The sequence below is a fragment of the Symphalangus syndactylus genome, chromosome 21, assembly GCF_028878055.3.
Source record: "Symphalangus syndactylus isolate Jambi chromosome 21, NHGRI_mSymSyn1-v2.1_pri, whole genome shotgun sequence".
In the NCBI taxonomy this organism is placed as follows: Eukaryota; Metazoa; Chordata; class Mammalia; order Primates; family Hylobatidae; genus Symphalangus; species Symphalangus syndactylus.
Window position 1 is genome coordinate 53771458 of NC_072443.2, and position 19623 is coordinate 53791080.

Here is a 19623-nt window from a genome sequence, read left to right on the forward strand (position 1 = left end):
AAAATGAGTCATTTCACAAACAGCCATCACCAGTTAGCCAACACATTCACTCTCCTGGGTGTTCCTGCTCCCTCTCCTCATATGCAGGCTGCACAACATGGCCCAAACACAAACTCCTGGGCATGTCATTCGAGCTGCATTTCAACCATAAGCAGCTCTGTAACAACCCTGGGCTGGCGAAGCAGAATCCTTAACTGCTCTGTCTGCAATGCACAAGCACTCATGAGCTGCTGCCCTGGGCGGGTGGAATCTTCTGAGGTTCTCCTAATGAGCATTCCATCCCAAACAGATGGCATGCTCCAAACCGAGAACTCCTGGTTGCTCCTCAGGCACAGCTGGCCACGCAAGGGCAGGGGTCCCCACTGTGGCCTGCAGGAGGGAAAGACATCTGAGTACCTCATTAGCAAGTTCCAGCAAAGCTCGTCTTATTGATGAGTTGCCAGCAGAGCGACAAACCCACCAGCCAGCAGAAGAGAAAGGTGTCCTTTCACTTTTCCTTGAGTCTCCTGGACCAATAAGCAATGTTAACATTTTGGGGGTGGCTGTGCCACCCTGTCTCTTGCAAGCAGGACACTCAACAGGTTTGGATTAAGAATACCAGAAAACATCCTGGCTAATATGGTGAAACCCCGTCTCTACTAAAAAATACAAAAAAATAGCCGGGTGTGGTGGCAGGTGCCTGTAGTCCCAGCTACTTGGGAGGCTGAGGCAGGAGAATGGCATGAACCGGGAGGCGGAGCTTGCAGTGAGCCGAGATTGCGCCACTGCACTCCAGCCTGGGTGACAGAGCAAGACTCCGTCTCAAAAAAAAAAAAAAAAAAGAATACCAGAAAATGTGGCAATTTGCGACCACAGAAAACAGGTAGTAGTGGAAACAGCACTGGATTGAAAGTCAGACAGACTTGGGTTCTGACCTTGGTTTGGCCACTTACCATCCATGTGACAGAAGATAGTTCATGTCATGTCACCAGGCCTGTTTTCTCACCTGGAAAATGGGAACCGGAAATTCCTACCTAACTGTAAGTTATAAGTGAAATAACAAATACAGTCATAATAATAGAGACGGGCAGTTTTATTGTGATTATGGAATCATAAAACCCCTAGCCTTGCTGTCTTTGGTGTACGAGGCAGCTAATGACTCCAAATCAATATTGCTCAGATGTTGCCTGCAGCCCTGAACCCACCTCATGGGAAGTCAGAGGTACAGTTCATGCCACATCCCATGGCAAAAGCTTGCAAATTCAAAAGCCTGGTTTTACTGATGTGATGTAAAGCCCTAAGCATTAAGTCAAACATATGCAGAACAGTCGTTTTGTGTGTGTGTGTGTGTGTGTGTGTGTGTGTGTGAGAGAGAGAGAGAGAGAGAGAGAGAGATAGACAGACAGAAATACACATCAAGAGGAACAAGATTCTCCCTCCCAGGTTCCACACCTCAGGAATCAAATTCAAATCCTGCATCCACCACTAAGTGACCTTGGTCATGTCACTTAATAACAGCTAATGCTTACTGATCATTTTACCATGTGCTGTATTAACTCCTGTAGTCTTAATGACATTCCAAGGCAGGTACAATGATCATCTCCTTTTACAGATAAGGACACTGAGGTACAGAGAGGTCAGAAACTTGTTCTAGGTCACATAGACAATAAGTGTAGACCAATACCCAGGCAGCTTGGCTCCAAAGCCTATAAGCTTAGCTGTGGTGCTTTCACAGGCTCTCCTTGGGCCACGGTGTCCTCATCTGTAAACAGAAAAAGCTACCATAAATGTGTCAAGAACAATATGCACTAATGGGTGAGGGCAGTGGGGAGAGGGGCAGAGGGGAAGAAGAGGAGAGGGAGAGAAGGAGAAAGGGAGGGAGAGGAAGAAAGAGACAGCGAGAGAGAGAGAGAGAGAGAGAGAGAGAGAGAGAGAAAGCCAGTGTAGCAACATGTGCATGGTATAATCTGGGTGCTGGGCACATGGGCGTTCACACTAAAACCCTTAACTTCTCAACAAGTTTGAACATTTTCATAACAAAATGTTGGGGAAAAGTGGCCTCAGGGATCTGTGCTGATGTATAATGCTGACAGCTATCATGCAAAACACAAACATATGATGATGAAGATTTAAATGAGACATTTAGGACAAGTGAGTCTGTGGCGTGTTTTGCATAAAACAGGTATGTAATAACTGTATACAAAGCATCCAGCACTGTGTTGCTAAAAACAGGTATTTAATAAATGATATTTCTTTCCCCTTGTGAAGCTCAAAATCACCAACTCATCAATATACATTTATTAAGCTTCTAGTGTGTAACCAACATATCAGGGTGCCATAGGATATTCAGAAGTGAAGACTGGGTTCCCCTAGCCAAGACTACTGGTCAGTGACTTAGGACATAAGACAGCCTATCTGGAAACTAAGGGTGTTCGACTAGATCTCTGCTGAAAACTTTTTTTTTTTTTTTAAGTGAGAGTCAATTCAGGGAAAAAAGAATGCTTCAGGAATACATTTCATTTCATTTTTCTTTTGAATCAGGGTCTGCTCTGTCAGCCAGGCTGAAGTGCAGTGGCATGATGACAGCTCAATGCAGCCTGAAATTCCTAGCTCAAGTGATCCTCCCACCTCAGCCTCCTGAGCAGCTGGGACTACAGATGCGTACCACAATGCCCGGCTATTTATATATATGTGTGTGTGTGTGTGTACACACATATATATATATGTAGAGATGGGAGTGTATACGTAGAGATGGGAGTCTCACTGTGTTGTCCAGGCTGGTCTCAAACTTCTGGCTTCAAGTGATCTTCCTGCCTTGGCCTCCCAAAGCATTAGGATTACAGGCATAAGCCACTGCACTCAGCCCAGGTATACATTTTAAACTAAAGAATGATAAAACCTTCTTTTGTATACCATTGAAAAAAATGGACATAGGTAATACATTTATAAAAGATTGTTAACAGTATTACTATAGCTACTAACATGCTACTATCTATGCAAATCTGAAAGGAAGTAACTACACAGAAGAAACTTTACAATCAACCATTAGACCCTGAGTTGCTGCTCACCCAGTTTCAGGGTCGCTAAGGGCTCTCTGAATTCTATTATACACTGTTTCTTGAAGGGAGATACTTTTAGTAGAAAAAGGGCTTGGATTTAAATAACACTGAATCACACCATGAGAGAGTTACTTCCTTCTTAGTCCTTTTGGATTCTTCTGGTTTTGCCAGGTGGAAAGTCTCCATGTGGTGCAAGCATATCTTTAACACCTCTCCCTGTTTAACAAAGAGATCAGGCTTCCAGCTCCCAGCCTTGGCAAGGAATCACCTCAAGCTAGTCTTTACCCATGTTGTTTTACTGTTCTATCTTATTTTTACAATTGCCTTCTATTTATGGCAACTGATACTGTTTTTCCATTTCCCAATAGTGACAAAAAGTTTCCATTACATTTTTCTAAATAAAAAAGATGGGCTGATTTAAAGAAAAGTAATGAGTCAAAGTATAGGCAGTATAATGGAAATGGTAAATGCAGTCCAGGAAAGGTGAATGGTTGAGAAATACAAAACTGCTCCAACCTCACCATTTTACAGATGAGCAAACTGCGGCCCAGCCTCTTCCAAGGTCCCATAACAAGTGTTGGGACCTTAGGCTTTGAATCCATGTCTGGTGCACTGATCTGCCTTCGGTCAGGGCTATGGGTATTTATTTTGGCTTCTGCCTTTAATCCTCACACTAAAGCAAGGTATGGGGCAGGACAAGTAGTAGAAGGAGGAAGGAACTGCCTCCCCACCCTCTCATCCCGTCCAACCCCAAGCACCCCTAGGCACAGGTCTCAGATCAGCAGCATCCCCTCCACTCTGTACTCAAAGCCCCTATTCAGGCAAACAAGCAGGGTCCCCCGGCCCCACGGCAGTCACTCATGCCTCTTGGCGATATGCGTCTCAGAGCTCCCTTGCCCAGACCTGCTGCAGCCCAAAGTGGCGATTTTTCTCCCCCTTTGCTTTCATCTGTTTCATGTAGGAAAGCGGAAGAAAGCTTTGCTCACTGATTGATGTCCAAGAGGATGTGGTTCCTGTATGGGAGATTTATTCCAGTCAGTCTGGCCTTTGGCAAAATAGCATCAGAGTGGTGCAACCATGCTTTTGAAATTCAGAGTCTGACAGTTCAAGACACTCAACCAAGGCCCTAGGCTGTAGCATCAAATGTGAGCTAATGCAAAGAAAGCACCTAGCACAGTGCTTGGCACACAGTAAACAGTCACGATCCAGGAGCTTTAGTGTTGTCTTAGATATTTTATTCCCTATTGTCATAATTGTCTGGATGAAAAGGCCTCTTTGTTTTGTTTTTTGCACAAAGTACAGACCAAGGCAACAGGTCCTTCACATATAGCCAAGCAGCCTGTGCACTGCACACCCCAGGTGGCACCATACATAGACCAAAAGGTGAAGGAGTTGCTCTTGTGATTGTACAATGCGCAGCCTGCACAACCAGACCTGGTATCCCCTCACATAATTCACTACAAATTCCTGATCCAGAAGTCAAGAAGTCTGGGTTTGGACACTGATTTCTCCAGTAACTTACTGAGAGACCTTATGCAAGTGCCTTTTCCCCTCTGTGTCAGTTTCCTCTTCTGTAACAGGACTTGTGTCTGAAGTTTCCTCCAGCTATAAAATTCTGTGATTCAACAGAGGCAGATTTCAATTTTTGAAGGGCTATTGTAAAAAAGATGAAATAAGCTCCCTCACCTGGCTTGAGAGAGAAGAACCATGAGTTGGGGAGGGATATTACAGGGGAACAGTATATGCCTCAGTCACAGAGAAACTCTTCCTCATGATCAGAATACCCAGCACCCGATGAGGCAGCTCTGGGAGTGATGGGTTCCCTGTGGCTGGAGGATTTCAAGTACACTGAGTAAGCACCTGTTAGAGGTGGGCGGTCTCTTTGAGCACAGAGAGTTTATTGTTGCAAAGCTTGGTTCTGCCTTCCTCAGTGCTAGGAGGCACTCAGCTGGGGATGGGTCTTGTCCACCCCTGCCAATTGTTATTAATGTAATGAACTTGTTGACTCTGCCTCTCTACCCCTCTTGCAGCTCCCACGAGTCCACATTCTCCAAATTAAACTCAGTCCCTCGGGCTGTGCTGGTGTTTACCTTTGCTCTGGCAAAAAAAATCTTTTCATCTTAGAAAGAACTAATAAATAAATCGCCTTACCCAGACTTGGGATAGTGAGAAGATGGAGCCAGGACGGCGAACCATGCAAAATACTCAAGAGAATTATCCATGCAAACGCTTCCTAGCAGCTCTACTCCAACAACAGCAAATGCTAATTGCAAATCATCCTTATCTAGTCAAGACTGCGGGTCCCCTAGGAATTCCTAGCAGCAACAGCTGTGTAGGACTGGCTTAAGTTTCTGCACATGAGGGAAAAGAATCAGAGGGTTTCTTTTAAAATCACAACCACTTTGGTTTTTCGTTAATTCAGATCAGGTGCCCCCAAACAATGAGGATGGTTCAGGGCCAATTGCATCACCTTTAAGTTGTGTCCACAATTCCATGAGGAATGGCAAGATTTGGCAATTATCCACTCGGGATGATCAATGAGGGGCATTCAGTCAGTCTTGGGAAGGTGAGGTCAGAACACCCCCACTGTTGTTCAATAACTTCAGTGTCTCACTCTCACTTCCAAAGTGAATCAATTAAAAAAAAAAAACAACAAGCTTGGATGTAGCTCTTAAAGACTTCCATTCAGTAATTTAGCTCAGGGCACCATCAGCTCTTTAAACAATTTAAATAGTCTTTTCTAGTTCCCTGTTGAATACAGTGTATAGTTACTCAATAAAAAGGTATCAATCTCAATTTAAGGTATTTTCCTGATGTGAAAGATATTTAGTTTATCAAGATTCCAGAACCTTCTCTCTTGGTGACTGTCTCAGAGGCGAGTAGCAAAGCCATCTACCTAGGAGATAACGAGAACTGTCTCCCAAATTAATGTAAACAAAAATGCTTTCACATGTACCGTATTTGGCATCTTATACACTGCTTTCACACAGAATACCTCTGATTTTCTTTTCCTTTTTCTTTTTTTTTTTTTTTTTAGACAGAGTCTCGCTCTATGGCCAGGTTGGAGTACAGTGGCGTGATCTCGGCTCACTGCAACCTCCGCCTCCCAGGTTCAAGCGATTCTCCTGCCTCAGCCTCCCGAGTAGCTGGGACTACAGGCGTGTGCCACCATGCCCAGCTAATTTTTGTATTTTTAGTAGAGATGGGGTTTCACCATGTTGACCAGGATGGTCTCAATCTCTTGACCTTGTGATCTCCCCACCTCGGCCTCCCAAAGTGCTGGGATTACAGGCGTGAGCCACTGCGCCCAGCCTTACTCTGATTTTCTTAAACTCTCTACCATGAGGTAGCATGAGTCCCATTTCATGGGTGAAGTAACTGAGGCTCAGAGATATAAAGCCACTCACTCCAAGTCAACACAGCTAGTAAGAAACAGAGCCTGAGGCCGGAAAGCAAGTCCATCTGTCCCCCAAACCCACACTGCCTCTTGGATAGTTATAGCTGCCGAACAAGAAAGGAACTAGAATGTCAGGTACCTTTCTGTGTCCTGGTCTGCACTCTGCTGTTTGCTCTCAAAGGCGTTGAAGCTGCTCATGTCCACGTAGCCATCATTTTCGTTTGCTGTGGACAGGGCTCTGCTCTGATCTTCAAACAGCTTCGTGAACGCGCCAGCCCTGGCAGGTCTCCGGGGTGGAATCTGGATATTCTCATAGTCCGAGTTCATGGCTGGAATGTTCTCATAGTCTGAAGTGTCAGCGCTGGGGAAGGAGATGGACCGTGGCTTGGTCAGTGGCAAGGGCAGGAAGGGTGGCCGGGAGCGGTCTTCGAAGGACTCCACTCTGGACACCGTCCTGCTGAAGGGGACACCTTTCCTCTTGCCATCTCTATAAAAGATGAGGGAAGAGGGGGATTCAGAAGCCCGGAGCTTCCCAGTCCGAGACTTAAGCTGAGGGGAGTTACTGAGGCTTCTCCGGTCCACTTCCAGAATCCTGGAAGGCCCGTGGTAGCTGGATTCTGAAGACGACCTAGAGGAAGACACGTTCACATCCACGTGCAATTTGTTCTCCGTCTTCTTCTTAAACGTCAGTGCCAGGAACCGCTTAAAGGATGACTTCTTCTTTTTGTACTTGTCCGGGGAGTCGCTCTCGATCAGGAGTGAGGGAGAGCTCTTTGTGATGGGCTTCTTGGTGATGCAGGCCAGGTCGAAAGGAGGTGGGATGTCTACCATGGAAGAAGGCGTGGAGGTGCCGCTGGACGGAAGGTGGTTTCTCTGGGAGAAACTCCCAGAGGAGCCAATCACACATGACAGAGAGAGATTGTCCTCTTTCCTCTTTATCCTGTGGTCATCCAACCCTGACCCCTCAGCCTCCTGGTACACGGAGACCGGAATCTCTCGGCCTTCCACGGAGAATGACCGAGGGTATAAAGTAAAGGCCCTGGGCTTTGCTGGCAAGGCCCTGCTGGCTTCCAGGGCCTTCCCCTCCAATGACAAAAGCATCTTTCCTACCTCCTCTGTGGCACTTCCAATGCCAGGGGCTGACGAGCCCACCTCAGGTCCGGTTTCTTCAGGGACGGTTTCTGGGACATAGCCGGCCACCTTCCCAGAGTGGGGCCGGACCCTCGTGCTGGTATTCTTCCTGTCTGCGGGGACCAGGCCACCCTCTGCCTCACAGTTCATTTCTTCTTTCGAGCCATAACCACCCAGGGCGTCCGATGCAGCCTGCCCTCCTTCTCCAGGGGCCGCCTGACCCAGCAGGCCTGCTCCCATCACATAGGGGTTGGCCAATGCATCATCCAAGGCCTCCTCCTCCAGCACGACCACCACCACATCAGGGGCTGCGGGACCCTCTGCCGCTCCACCCTGTAGGGAGCCACACTGGCCATACGAAGCCCCCACCAAGGGGTTCTCCTCCGCACGCAGCCCCAGCTTTGGTGCCTGCTCTGATTCTAAATCTTTCGCTGATTCAGAAAGAGCAGAACAGCTCTCGCTGCAAAAAGAGGTGCTCTCAGTTGGGAAGAACTCATAGCGGCTTCCTGTGAGGGACGTCACAAAGTCCTCCGTGCAGTCATTCTCAAAAGGGACAATCTGACAGCTCTCCTCAGCGGGCTCATCCTGTGCACGGTCCTCCAGGGTGGTGACTGCCACTTCTTGGTTGGTTTTCTTCTCGTGGTCAGGTGGTTCACTGAGGTCAACCTGTTCCCCACCTGTGACACCTGTGGCCTCTTCACATCCCTCCTCAAGAACTTCAGGGCAGTCCGTGGCCGTCTCTGCCTCCTGGACCCCGGCCGGCTCCTCCTTCTCAGGGGGCTCCTCACTGGCATCCTCAGCATCCTGTCCCATGTCCTCAGTGGGCCTGTCAGGACCCGAACCCTCATCTGCCCCCGCTGGGTCTGTGCTGGCACAGCCTTCCTCATCCTCCTCCTCTGCCTCCCCGGGGGTGTCAGGGGGCTCGTGGTCCTCTCCATGGATGTGAGGCAGGAAGAGGTCGCTCTGGAAGACCCCCTCCCCAGCCCAAGGCCCACTGTCCTCCAGGCTGCACTCCCTGTGTGGCTGCACCAGTTTCTCTTCCTCCTCACTTCTGGACACCTGCTCCAGTGTCCCTGGCTCATCAGCGCAGCCCTCCCCTTCGTCCTCAAGAGCGAGGTCTGTGCCTTCCTCACCCTCCCTGCTCAGCACTCCTGCACCCGGAGCAGTGGGGGCCACTGAATCCTCACCAGCTCCCGTCCCCTCCAGGCTGCATGCTTCGCCTCCCTCCTCATGCTCCTCTTCCTCTTCCCCAGAGGCCTCTGGAGACACCAGGGCTTTGTTCCCCACACTGTCCCCATCCTTGGGTTCATCCTCCCTCAGCGGAGCCCTGGGGACCACGATGTAATCCTCGTCAGTCTCTGACTCAGAGCACTTTGGGACGGACCGGGGACCCTCATCAAGCCCCCTGTCTACACAGAGCAGCCGCCCGTTGCTGCATTTGTTCAAGCTGTCATTTAGGTACACACTGGCTCTCCACTCGTTTGGGGCAGTCAGCCTGGGCTTGGGGGCAATGGGGGGCTTCGGGCCCCTGAACATGGAGTTTGGACTGTGAAGACTCTCGGGCCTGGCTGAGGAAGGGAATTTGGGCGCGGTCACTGGTGTCAGTGGACTGGTAGTCTTTGGCTTGGGAGCGACAGGTGGTTTTGGTGAACCTAGACAACAAAAATAGAGAAAAAGTACAATTAACTTTATTTCCATTCAGAGTCTCCTACACACCACTTGCAGGGGACGCCGCAGATGGTTCCGTCCGCCCATGTGAAGCCCACCTCCTGTGCTTTGTGTTGGGCTTAAGCCCTCCACCAGAATCTTGAAAACCCCTTGATTTTCCACTGAAGATTCATTCTGTAAACAAAGTGAACAGACCTTCCTTCTACACGCAGCACAACTAACGAAAATCAACCAAATGAAATCCTGTGCTCCTCAAATGAAGTGTCCAGGTCAGTGCATTCATTCATCCAGCAGCTACTGATAAATACTTTCTATGAGCCAGAGACCAAGAGAAAAGGCTAAACTTGCCGTCACCTTCCCTGCTGCCCTCGTGGAGCTTACATCCCCACTTCTACAGCTGCTCCATTGGGTACCCACTAGCGACACGCATAGCACTGCAGACAGCAGGGTCTCCTAGGGTCAAGAAGAGAAAACAGACTCTGCTGAGAACTCACAGTTGAGTTAGAACAACTGGAGGGTAGCGCCGGGGACCCTTGGAATATTATGACTGAATAGCTGCCATTTCATCCCTTCATGAATGACACTCCAGAGGTTTGAAACAGTGATGTGTGCTTCTGCTGGGGGGTCACGTCTGGAATCTGCATGCTTCAGGACTGTGTCCAACCAGACCTACACCCAAATTTCATGGGCATGCAAATTTCATGGGAGAAATTATATAATACTTGCCAACATGGATATCTGCAAAATGTCTCTTCCCTGTGGATGCTGAGGACCTTCTGACCATGGCAGAATAAAAGATGTGGTGCAGACTACAATGCAACAGGAATTACAGAAACATGGGCTGCTGTGGCCAGGGAAGACCTCTTAAAGAAGGTGACATTTTAGCTAAGATTTGCAGGATAAGAAGGATCTAGAGAAGGGGAACGGTCAAATGAGTGGTTGCCAACTTTTGAGTTCAGCATCTCTCTGCCACAAGACTGCCCATGCCTCCTCCCTGGCTTCCCTGTCACCTGCCTGGCCCCCTACGCTCCCTTGCATACTGTGGGCATAGAATCCATCTCCATCCCAACATCTCTGTTTCAAAAGTACTGCCTGGATCCCCACCACCCATGGATTAGGACTCCCATGTTTCCCCTTCGGAAGGTCTAATCTCCCAGCTCCATTCCCACTAAGGCTTGGGTATGACACAAGTGGCCTCAAAATAACAGCCTGGCTCCTAACAGGAGGGAAGATGAAGCAGACTGCCGGGAGATCTCTGCCAGCAAACTCTTCTCTTCCCACGCATGTTAGGCCCAGTTTTGTCCCTGAAACATCTAACACCACTAATCTCTAATCCAGGGCTGTCCCTGGAATGTGAGCCACATATATCACTACATAGGTAATTTTAAATTATCTTGTAGGCACATTAAAAATAAATAGGTAAGGCTGGGTGCAGTGGCTCACACATGTAATCCCAGCACTTTCAGAAGCCAAGGTGGGCAGATCACTTGAGGTCAGGAGTTCGAGACCAGCCTGGTCAACATGGTGAAACTCCGTCTCTACTAAAAACACAAAAATTAGCTGGGTGTGGTGGCACACGCCTGTAGTCTCAGCTACTTAGGAGGCTGAGGCAGAGGAATCACTTGAACCTGGGAGGCAGAGGTTGCAATGAGCCAAGATTGAGCCACTGCACTCCCGCCTAGGTGACAAGAGCAAAACTCTGTCTCAAAAAAAAAAAAAAGGTAAAAGTAATTTTAACAATATATTTTATTGGACTCAATATATCCAAATATTATCATTTCAATATGTAATCAGTATATAAAATGTATTAATGAGGTGTTTGACATTCTTTTTTCATACTAAGTGTTCCAAATCTAATATGCATTTTACATTTGCAGCACATCTCAATTTAGACTAGCTACATTTTACGTGCTCACTAGCCACATGTGGCTGGTGGCTACGGTACTATCCAGCACAGCTCTAACTGGTTTTACACATCTCCATAGGACTGTACCACTGGCACCTCAATTTCAGTATTTCTGAAGCCAAAGTTGGTATCAGTGCCAATGGGTTTAAAGGTTAAAATAGCCACTGCATCAAACCCCTAATCCACACCATTTCATCCACATCAATGCCCAGGCCAGCCACTGACATCCATACAATGACCCAGAATCTTCTAGAAATAGTGACTATCAAACTCCTTGTTTCCGTACACAGTCACGTGTGTCCTAGTTTAGAAAAATGTCTATCCATATTAGTGAAAAACAAAACATTGGAGCTTAAAAAGATACGCTTCAGCTACCTGTTAGAGTAGGGTAACAGAGGGAGCCTTTGGAGCCTGGCTGATCTGGGTCAAATCCTGACTTTGCTACTTATCAGCTATGAAACTCAGCCTCAGTTTCTTCATCTGTAAAATGGGTGCCACACAGCACCTACCCTCAATGGGTTGTTTTAAAAATTAAAGGCTACATAATATATCAAAAAGGCTCAATAGCAGGTCTTTACATAGAAATAATAAATAGTAGCCGTTGTTCAGATAAAGTCCATCTTTGCCTACCCCAGATCTTCCCTTGGTTGAAGTCTTGCTCTACACTGATACACTACGTAATATGAGCTTCACACTGTCAACATTGGGTGGCAGGCATTGGCACGAAATTATTCTTTGGGGGTGGGACTCTCATTTCTCATCCTTAACAGGTGGGCATTTCACATGGGTGCCATGAGACATGACAAAGGGACAGGTGGGCCATGAAAAATGACCATCACCTTGGCTATATCACCCCCCTCCCACCCAATCCTTCATCCAATCAAGCTATTGATCTGCAGGCACTGTCTCCTAGGGAAAGGTTATGGTGGGTGTCTGAGGCATGATCCTGCAAGAAAATGACCTCCCCACAGGAGCCTCTGGGAATAGCAAACACTCAGCGCCTGTCCTGTGCTCCCAGCCCCAGGCACAGAGTGCTTCAGCCACATCCCTTCTGAGATCAAGGCAAGCCAAAAGCAGAAAAGCTTCATCTGACCCTCACTGAAGGATGAGGAAACTGGGGCACAGAGAGGGTGAGTGGCTGGTGTGGGGCTACCCAGCGAGTCCAGAGCAGGGCCCTGGTAGAACCTGCGTTTCCTGCTTTCTAGTGTTGTCATCTGACCCTCTGCCATCCCCTTTTTGCCACAGAGTGTTTCCTCTATGATGGAGACTCAGAGGTCCCAGCATCTGGTGAAGCAGAGAAGGGTAAAATGCAGGGAAACTAACACCAGGGTGACCAGAAACAGCTGGGCAGTTTAAAAATGTATGTAAGGCTGGGTCCAGGGCTCAGAACTACTAACTGACCAGAAAGTGAACAACTAGCTTTAATTTGCTCCCATTCAATTTCTCTTAGTCTAATTCCACTCAATACATATTTATTGAGTAGCAACTATGTGCCAGGCCCTAATCTAGATTCTTTAGATGCATCAGTGTTTGACAAAGCCCCCAGACTCAAGGACCTTGTACTGAGAGGTAGTGGGAGACATGCAAGAGAAAGGGTAAGTACATCACATATCATATGCTAGATGATGATAAAGTCTAGGCAAAATGATGAGAGTATTTTCTTTCTGCAATTTTAGATGGAGTGACCAGCATAGACTTCACTGAGAGGACATGTGAGCAAAGACATGAAAGTGGTGAGGAAAGCTAGGACTCACTTGGCATCCAAGAAACAGCGAAGAGGCCAGCATAGCCAGAGGGGAGCGAGTGATCGAGCAGGAGAAGCAGATGAGGCTAGAGGAATCATAGGAGGGTGCGGATTATGCAGGGCTTTGACTCGGAGTGACGTGGGAAGCCACTGCAGGGTTTTGAGCAGATGGACATGCACATTCTGGCTAATGTGTTGAAATAAACTGAAATGGTGAGGAAGGAAGCAGGGAGACTAGTGAGGAGACTCCTGCAATTATCCAAGCAGAGATGATGGAGGCTTGGACCAGGCTGAGGTGAAAAGAGGTCAGATTCTGAACAGGAAAGGAGAGCTGAAGGGATCTGCTGACCATGTGAATGTGGGGTGTAAAAGAAAGAGAAAAGTCAAGAACGACAGCAAGGTTTTGAGTCTGTGCAACTAGAAAGGTGAAGTTTCTGCCAACTGGAACAGGAAAGACTGCAGGTGCTGGGGAGGGAAATCCAGAATTTCAATTTGCACGGGTCAAACTCCATTCACAGTCACCTACTACACACTCTGGTGGAGATGTCAAGCAGCTGGAGATGTCAAGCAGGCTCTGGCTTCTGAAGAGAAGTCTGGCTGGAGGTCACCATCATAGAGATGGAATTTAAGGCAGGAGCCCGTTGAGATCACCAGAGGCATGAGTGTAGACAGAGAAGAGGGCAGGGCCAAGGAGGGAGCTCTGGGGGCCCCAGGCAGCAGAGATGAGGAGGGTGCAAACAAATCAAGAGTATGAGAGCATCCAGCTCTGCCCCCTCCTATTCACCTGCATCACAAAAGGGAGCCAGATGGAGCTCCTGACCTCAGCATCATGTTATCTAGGTCTAAGGGCAATTCTGCCTAGAGAAGACTCAGAGAGAGCATTGAGTGCAGGTTGAAGGACAGGAGGATTTTCACAATTAAAAAATAGGCTCCACCTGGATAGAGCATTCCAGGGAACTTTAGGGTATGCTGAGCTTTAGGGTATGGTAGGGCGAAACTATAGGCTAAATCAGAGCTGCGGTTTCCTTCTCTGGATTCGCTGTCCAGAACCCAGCATGGATGTAGCTGGTGGACCTTCTGGGCTCTCCTGAGTTCCTCTGGAGAAGGCTATGGTGTGAACCTTCTCCCTCCTTGTATCACGGAGCCTGGGGGTCGGTCCCTCCTCATACTGAGTTATTAATGCCCAGGGGCTCCTGGCAATTTGCTATGCCTGAGGATGACTCAAACTCCAAACACCCTTTCAGCCAAGATGGCAGGAGTTAACTAGGGGGTGGGGGAATCGCATTGACAGGAGGAAGAGATTTTTAACAGCTTCTAGTGATAGAAATCATCCTCAGCCAGCCCCCTGGTACCAGTTTATATTTTCTCTCTATATTTTAATTAAATATCTGTCACTCACATGTTCGTGCTTGCTGCTCCCTTGTCGGCTACGTAGAAGTTCAATTAGCAGGGGTATTGGGAGGAGCACTGGATGGGGAGCCAGGAGCCCTGATCTTCACACCTGGCTCTGCCTTAACTGGAGGTGTGATCTTGGGCAAGTCCCTTCCCCTTTCCGGGCCTCAGCTTCCCCATCTGTAGAGTGAGGGGATGGGACCAGTCAGTCAGTCTGGTTTGCTCTGGGCGACCACAGCCTTCTAAACTCCTGGCTCTTCTTAAGACATCCTCTGACATCCCATCTTCAGTTACAAAGTCTGTTTCAGCTGCAGTTCACTATATTCCCCCTGGACCTCTCATAACCATATGTTGCAAGAGTAATTATCTTCCAATTTCACCTTCCAATTACATCTTAATTTAACTTTCATTCCTGGGTGCCTGCTGGAATGTCCAAGCCAAGCCTGATGATTTCTAATTAGGCTGCTGTTAGGCTGGTCCAGTGATCCACGACAGGGCACTACCAGGAAGACAGCACAGGACAGTGTGGGAAGAGCATGCTCAGGCTCAGGAAGGCTGGGCTCCCATCCCATCTCTGCTATACGTCAGCTCTGTGATCTTGGGCACATCATTTTGCCTCTCTGAGCCTCAGTTTCCTTTTTGGTAAAATGATGAAACACTCCCTTTTTTTTCATAAGGCCGTTGAGAAGTTCAGGAAAATAACAGACATGATGCCTAATAGCCGACTGGCAAACATTTCCTACACCCTACTACATGTTAGGCACTGGATAAAAAAAGCAGGCTCTCAGGCTGGACAGTCTGTGTTTCAATCTTGTCTCAGCCCTTCAATAAGCCAGTGACCGTAAAATCTCTGCACCTCAATTTTCCCATCTATAAAATGGGGATGGCAATGGTACTCACCTCATAAGGTGACTGTGAAAACTAAATAAACTGATAGAAGTAAAACACCTAAAAGCAATACCAAGTACCCAATAAATATTAGCTGGTAAGTACCCAATAAATATTAGCTGGTATTTACTGGTTGCTCTGCTACAGACACTGTTCTTTCTAGGCACCTTACAAGTTTTAGTCTATTTAATCTTACCAACCCCATTTTTCAGATAAACAGGTGTAGAGAGGTTGAATAACCTGCTTAAGGTCACATAACTAAGCATATGATGGTTCTGAGATTCAGTCCTATGTAGTCTGTGAACCACCATGCCACGTGATCAGGAAATTCAGACCATGGTGCACGGTCTGAATGTGAGGCTGGTATCATTACCATCACATTGAAAAAGGAACCAGGTTTACACTGGAGACAAATTACAGGAAGGCTGAACCCAAGAGTGACAACAGCTAAGATTTCCTGGGACCAAACCTGCCTCTAAGTTTATTCCGACTCACTCCATCCCCCAGATTCTCAGAGAAGGGAGGGTCTGCCCAAGCCTCATGCAGGAAAACGTGGGAAAACTGGAAACGCTCTCACCATTGTTATAAAGCGAGTTTTATTAGGAGTGTAGGAAAAAGCTAGCCTGGCTCTGTTCAGCCACGCCAGCACAGGCAGGAGGCAACCCCCTTTCTAAGCAGTGGCTGGCTGGGCTCCGGGCCTCTGTTTCAGCCCCTTCCATTCCCGCAAAGTGGCACCCCCGATCCTGCTCCCCAATTCTATGACCCACACTCACTAACTGTCCAGGTGCCTGTATGCCCAGCAATAACAGGGCCTGGACACGGAAGGTGGCTGCCACACTCCCAGACTGTCTGAACGCGCAGCCTGCACCTCACTGCTAAAACAATGACTTTTTTTCATTAAAAAGATTTTTTAAAGAAAAAATCCTACACACACACACACACACACACACACACACACAGATCAGCAGGATATGGTTCCAAGACAGCCAAAATGGTGGCTTCCTGTTTCTTTAGGGATGTGTGTTTTGGAGTATGGCTTTGGACAAGGGTGTTGGTCGGGGAACGGGCTGCCTTCTACTAAATTCTGTGAGAAAAAGAAAATAGAGCGGTGATTGCTCCTTGGCACGCAGATGAAGTTAGCTGGGACTGTTCCCTTGCAAACTCTCATCTTAAGGGAACTTTCTGCCCTCCCCTTAGATGGAGTTGGGAATCCCGAGGACTGGGTTCCATGCACCACCCAACTCCGAGTCTCACTTTCTAAATCCGTTAAATGGCACTACTCTGGAGGGATCCCTGCGATTTCAAACACATTTTGATTTCACGGAATCTCTGAACTGCAGGGATGAGCTGGGGGAGTCAAATTCATAGAGCAGGAACGCGATGGACTGGGGGTGGGGGAACCTGGAGCGGCTCAGCGCGGCCGCGAGGAGCGTCCCCTTGGCATTGGGTCCCCTAGGGGAGGCACAATGGAGGCCCTCGGCCAGGGCGCTGCGATGGAGGGGTGCGCTATGTGGGGATTAATTCAGAGCTTTTTAGTCTCATCTGGAGAGTGAGCTCCAAGCCTCGGGGTCTAGGAGGAGAGAAGTGAGCAGGGATCCTTCTTCCGGTATGCCGAGTACTGGAGGGCTGGGAACTGGTCCCGGAGTCGGGGAGAGCTCCGGAACCGGCCCCGTGGGTCAGGTGTGGCCCCTGAGAGGTGAGCAAGGACCGGTCCGGGACGCTGGGGAATGGAGGGCAAAGGTTTTGGGGCCCGACCAAGTCGCTTTTGCGAAAGGGGCGTCTTTCTCCGTTGTGGACGGGACCCTCATTCCGGGGACCGCCGTGGGAGTGGGATACTGGCGCGCACGGCCAGGGCGCGGCCTCGCCAAGGCTGAGAAGGTCCCTGAGGCAGGGCGCTTCGGACGGGGGCCCCCGATTCTCAGCCTCCTCGGCGAGGGGACCCCGGAGCCGCGCATGCTTTGGCCAAGGCCGAGCGGCACGGGAAGGTCGGAGGATTTCGGGCAGCTAGTCCCGGGCGCCCCGGGAGCTCCAACTTGGAGCGCCCGGCCGGGGTCCCTCGCGCTCGTGCCTCGGCGCCGGAGGTCTCCGGGCCTCCTACCTGCTCTGTTCATCTTCAGCGCGCGGGGCCCGGGCCGCCGTCGGCGCGTCAGTCCGTCCGCCGGTCCCAGTGCGACTCCGCACACCGCCTCCCTCCGCGGCCGCCCCGCGGGGCCCGCACCCCCTGGCGCCCGCCCGGCCCCGGCGCGCCTCGGACTCCGCGCGGCGCGCAGAACAGTGGGGGCGCGGAGCGCGAGCCTCCGGGGCGGGGCCGCCAGGCGGGGGCGCGGGGCGGGGGAGGAGGAGAGGGCGCGAGCGCGGGGGCGGCGGCTGGGGCAGCGCCGGGCGTCGCGTCCGCTCCCGGCTCCGGGCGCGCTGCGCTCTGGCAGCCGCGCCTCCGCCTGCGCCTCTGCCTGCGCCGCAGCCGCGCCTCCACCCCTTCCTAGACATTTCCTCCGCTCCCGAAGAGGAAGGGATTTTTTTTTTTCCCCTGCTCGGTCAGGGATTCAGGGAGGCGAGGGCCGGGGCGTCCCTGCGCACATTTAAAGGGGCCGTGGCCATGGGCACCGCGGGAGGCGCTGGGGGTTCGAAGGACGAGAACTCAGCGAGTTGAGCTTCTGGGGTGTTCCTGGCTCCTTCGCCCAGCGGACCATCTATCCCTTTATTTTTAACTCTGGGCATTCGTTCAGTGCCGTGCCAGCCTCTGCGCTGAGCACGGAACAAGACAGCCCCAAATTCTTGCCCTCATGGAGCTTAGACGGGAGGAAGTCGCTGGAGACACCATTTCAAAGCGAGGGAGAGAAACCAGGGCCATGGAGCTCAGCGATGGCTCTCAGATGGCGCCGCACATTCTCGGGACCCTCCCCAGCCTCACTGAATCAGAAACCCCGTGTTTTATCAAACCCTCCAGGTTTGAGAACCACCGGAGTAGAGACTGGGTGATCAAGGAAGGCCTCCCTGAGGAGGTGACATTGGAAGGGAGACCCAGTTAATGAGAAGCCTTTCCTTATCCACTCAGCACACACCGCGTAGCCCCTCACAGGTACCTGCCTGGCGACATAGATGACTCAGACCAAGCCTTCACCCTCCAGGAATTCCCAGTTTGCTTGTCCACACAGACACAGGCAGATAGTTCTGCTACCCCGAGGCTCGTGCTGGGATGGGAGCGCACAGGCGCCTGTGGAAGCTCAGAGGACCCCAGTGGGGAGGGTTCAACCAGAGGAGAGGCCTTCCCAGTAGAGGGAATCGCTGGGACAAAGACTTCGCCGAGATGGGAGAAGGCCTGGCCTGCTGGAGGAGTGTCCAGAGGTGGTGCTGGAGGCAGATCTGATTTCCCCAGCTGTAAAATTAGGAACTGAATTTGATCCTTTCAAAGTCCTTTCCATCTCTGAGCTGCCCCAGAGTCCTTAATCCTCCAGGCTTCTGTGGAGAAATACTTGTGACTCGAATAGAAAATCTGTGGCTGAATTTGGTGTTACTTAGGCTCTTGATACATTTTATGGGTCCATGCATGGAGGTGTGGCAGGGATGGAGATGGAGGTGATGGTGGAGGTGGTAGAGGTGGTGAAGGTGGTAGTAGCAGAAACGGAGAAGGTGGAGGTGGTGTTGGAGGTGAAGGAAGGAGAGGTGGTAGTAGAAACTAGTGGTGGTGGAGAGGAGGTCGAGGTGGTGGTGGTGGAGGTGGAGAAGGTGATGGATGTAGTTGTGGAAATCAAGGCATAACTGGAGGAAATAACATACCCCATGGTAGTGGAAGAGTTGGAGGTGGTGGAATTGATAGATGATGTGGATGGAGTGGAACTGGAGGAGATGAAGGAGATGGTGGTGGTAGAGGTGGAGTTGAAGGAGGTGATGCAGGTGGTGGAGGCAGTTGAGACAGTCGAGGTGATGGAGATAGGACAGGTGAGGGGGTGGACTGAGTTGATGGAGGTGCTGGAGTTGAGTGAGGTGGTGTTGAGGGAGGTGGTAGAGTTGGTGGTATAGAAGATGTGGGCAGGTATATCTGTGTTTAAATGTGGGTACAAATGAGTGAATGGATAAATCGCTTCAATATTTGATGCAAAAAGAAAATATATATATTTTTAAAAACTGATCTTGTTTCTGAGATTAGCAATAAAAGCAAAATACCCTAGAACCCCCAGGGCAGGAGCAGGTGAGGGAGGCTCAGATAATTCAATTCACTGCCAGTGTTACTCTTCGCTGTCAGCCCGTGCAAAGGAGAAGGGAGGACAGGAAGAGACCTCAAGGCTTTGCTAAGCCCTTTCCACTACTGTTGAATTTGGGATTTGAGGCTAAGCAACGTCTACTTTAAAAGATCACAGCACCAAGGCCAGCTGGGAAAAACACAGGTCTGAACTTGTGTAGCTGAAGCCACACAATAGTGTGGAGTGATGGGCTAGGAAGTTGAAATGCTTATTCCTTT

At 49.7% G+C, this 19623-nt stretch overlaps 1 protein-coding gene across 5 annotated transcripts in view; it reads right to left on the bottom strand.

Moving 5' to 3' along the window:
* FGD5 (FYVE, RhoGEF and PH domain containing 5) overlaps positions 1-19623 on the bottom strand; it is a 151503-nt gene that overhangs the window by 107792 nt on the left and 24088 nt on the right. For 3 of the 5 annotated variants that reach the window (XM_063630257.1, XM_063630258.1, XM_063630259.1), the window contains exon 3: positions 6575-9218. In XM_063630257.1, coding sequence (XP_063486327.1) covers positions 6575-9218 — 2644 coding nt within the window. Of the gene's footprint in view, positions 1-6574; positions 9219-9429; positions 9498-17262; positions 17399-19623 lie in introns of those variants that run through there. The other 2 variants (XM_055260332.2, XM_055260333.2) reach the window with 2 other exon arrangements.